Below are 3,035 nucleotides of genomic sequence, written 5' to 3'. Positions count from 1 at the left end.
CGATATGGACCCGACCCGGGGCTATTGTACCTGGGGGATATTGCATTTGTTTCTGAGCCGTCTGATGGCGTCCTTACGACGCCATGTTCTTCTCGGCCATTATACGTTGTGTTCGCCAGAAGACTGTCTTCACACAACAAACATGAACATGGCTAACATGGCGTCGTAAGGACGCCATCAGACGGCTCAGATACAATATCCCCCCCAGCTACAATAGCCCTGAGTCACCTTATTTTAATTATTTTACCAAAAAAACTCGCAAAAGCCATGCAATAAAATAAAAAAGCTCAAAAAAATTAAAAAAGCCCCGCCAATGTCATTTCAAAGTTCTATATATCATGAACGATTGAAACGATTTTAATGAAACTTAGGTAAAACTTATCTAGCTTTCAGTTAAAAAAACACTTCCAAAAAGACACTTCAAACTTATAACTCCCTTCTTTTTGCGTCGGGGTTAAAATCGAATAAAAAAATACTTAAAGTAGCTTTACGATGAATGCAAACATCGTAAAGAAGCCCACGCGCTAAGAAATTAAGTTCCCAATCCGTAGTGGTCCCGCCAAGAAACTATGCCCCATGCACTCTCATTTTGAGTGGACCCTCTGCTCTGCAGTGGGCCGAATAACAGGCCAAGATGATGATGATGATGGTTCATAGGAAAACCTTGCTCGGACATTTTGTAAATTTTGAACTTATGGCTCTTGAGTCTTAAAATGTCCCTCATCAACCGCTGTCAATATCCAATGTTGTAAACAGCAGTTACTAAATCATCATCACACCATACTCTGTATTCTTCTAGGGATCTACAAACAATATACCCGACCCAACAACCCAAGACAGAATGTCTTGGCGCCTCAAGATTAGGAGAGCCGACCCCACTTAAAGTGGGATGGAGCAAAGAAGAACAATAATCTATAAACAGCCCGTATTTGTCCCCAGGGCATGGTCGACTTATGGCACCGCGGGCCGTCAGTGCCGCACTCACCAGACACTTTCATGCCATAGCCGTGTTCGTCGCGTACGACAGTGACGGTGAGCAGCTCGTCGCCGCCCGGCGAGCCCGTCCCGCCCAGCATCACCTGCAAAAAAGAGACAAAACATTCAAAACTAGCCTTCATTCCACCACAACACAAAATGTTTGTTTTGGTTTGTTAGTCTAACATCTTGTAGCGGGTTTGTTATTTGTGGTGGTCTTACAGTGTGGAGGTGGAAGAACTGCATGAGAATACATTTGCATAAACGTAGCTATCATAAGCTCGGGGGTGAGCAAAGTACCTAATTGTTTCAGTTCATTAATATGGACCTCCGCAAATTAACGCCTGATTCAATAAAAAACTTTCGCTGCTTTTTTTGCTCATTGAAAAATCCGTCATCTAAAATGTGGTACCTATGTCATCAGACGGCCCGCAATTTTTCTTCGTCGTCGTCATCGTCCGAGCCCTAATATGTCCCACTGCTGGTTACAGGCCTCCTCCCAGAATGAGAGGGCTTGGGCCGTAGTTCCCACGCGGGCCGAGTGCGGATTGCAATTTATCTTGCCCACGTTAAATGTAAAAATCCTGCGCCGCCACTGGGAATCGGTAGATACAGACAGTCAATATCAAAAGTAGCTATACGCTTTCGTACTTTGTCGTTTAACAGCCACGTACTAAGCGCCACGCAAGATTGTCAATGTGTCTATGCGACAGAGTAACAAGTGATCCGCTACTTTCGTTGCTGACTGTACTTATGTGGCCGGCCTAACGCGAAAAACACCCAAAAGAAAACACGATGGTAAACTTTCAAATCAAAAGCTCAACTCATAATATTGGTAAAAGCCATCGAGTTTCATAGATGTCACCACAAGAGTAAAACCCAACCCAATATTTACCACTTGAAAGGCCTTTCTAGGTCTAGCTATCCCGTTAACCAGAGGTTTGCGACTGGCTGTGTATCGTTACTTGTGTGATCAATAGAAAGCTTTAGTTCACATAGCATGTTTGTTTAACCTGGTGTCGTTGCATAGCTGCCTTTACCCTTTAGGGCAGTGGTGTAACATCTTATATATTATCAAAAATATAATTCGGATTTCTTTGACTTAACACGTCTACATCGTGTTATTTATTAATTCAGTTAACTTTAAAGGAACCCTCGACAAGACAAACGAAGTTAATTTCTCCATGACACTAGTGGCGTAACTCTTACTGCTGAAAAGACAATCATGAATTAAGATAATTAATTATGCGCAGTAAAACAGATGTTGGTCATACAAACTAAACAAAGACACGATACGCATAGACGGGAGTTTATATTTAATGAAATAAACCCAGATAACTTACGTCTTAAATCGAGTTTAGCTCGACGAGTTTCGGGCTAATTCGTAGCCCTTCCTCTGGGAGCGCGCAACACTGCTTCAAAACGCGCACATAATGTCGGGCTAAACTCGAATTAAGTCTTGAGCTATCCAGGTATATTTCATTTAATATGAGTGAGGGCCTACGCTAGCTGCCGCGGTTTGCACGGAGCGGGTGGACGCCTGTTGAAAAGTAGTATGAGCAGCGCTAACTGTGCGTGTCGCGTGCGACGGTATTTTACTTGCATTAGCGCCCGCAGGCGTGCGCCCGCTCAGTGTACCAGCGCCAGCTAGCGTAGACCCTGAGTCTCATGGCAGTTTCATGTTTAAAGAATTCCGCTATTTCAAATCGACTGCCTATTTATAGATAGATAGGCAATACCTTTAAACGAGCAATTTATTCTTGTATATATGTATATGTATAATCAGAATCTCGGAAACGGCTCCAACGATTTCGATAAAATTTAATATGTAAGGGTTTCCGGGAATGAAAACCGATCTAGCTTGGACTTATCTCTGGGAAAACGCTTATCATCGAGTTTTAGCTCGAGCAAAGCTATGTCGCCCAGGTACTTTAGTTTACGCAAGCAAGGCCATGGGTAAAGGTTAGTTACTAAACTAACCTATTAATTAGGACCGCAACTTTAGTATGCAGCAAGTGCACGGCTCACGCAAAGCGTCGTTTCTGTGCCGGAGCCTCATT

The 3,035-nt window shown here is 43.3% G+C and overlaps 1 protein-coding gene across 1 annotated transcript in view; it reads left to right on the top strand.

Moving 5' to 3' along the window:
• LOC141444084 (uncharacterized) overlaps positions 1 to 911 on the top strand; it is a 4,133-nt gene extending 3,222 nt beyond the window's left edge. Inside the window, exon 4 of the mRNA XM_074109516.1 lies at positions 800 to 911. Coding sequence (XP_073965617.1) covers positions 800 to 911 — 112 coding nt within the window. The remainder of the gene's footprint in view (positions 1 to 799) is intronic.
• Positions 912 to 3,035: the final 2,124 nt, after the last annotated feature.

This window comes from Choristoneura fumiferana, chromosome 29 (genome assembly GCF_025370935.1).
Source record: "Choristoneura fumiferana chromosome 29, NRCan_CFum_1, whole genome shotgun sequence".
Lineage (NCBI taxonomy): Eukaryota > Metazoa > Arthropoda > Insecta > Lepidoptera > Tortricidae > Choristoneura > Choristoneura fumiferana.
The sequence above is the reverse complement of the archived record's forward strand: the minus strand, read 5'-3'. Positions and strand labels throughout refer to the sequence as shown.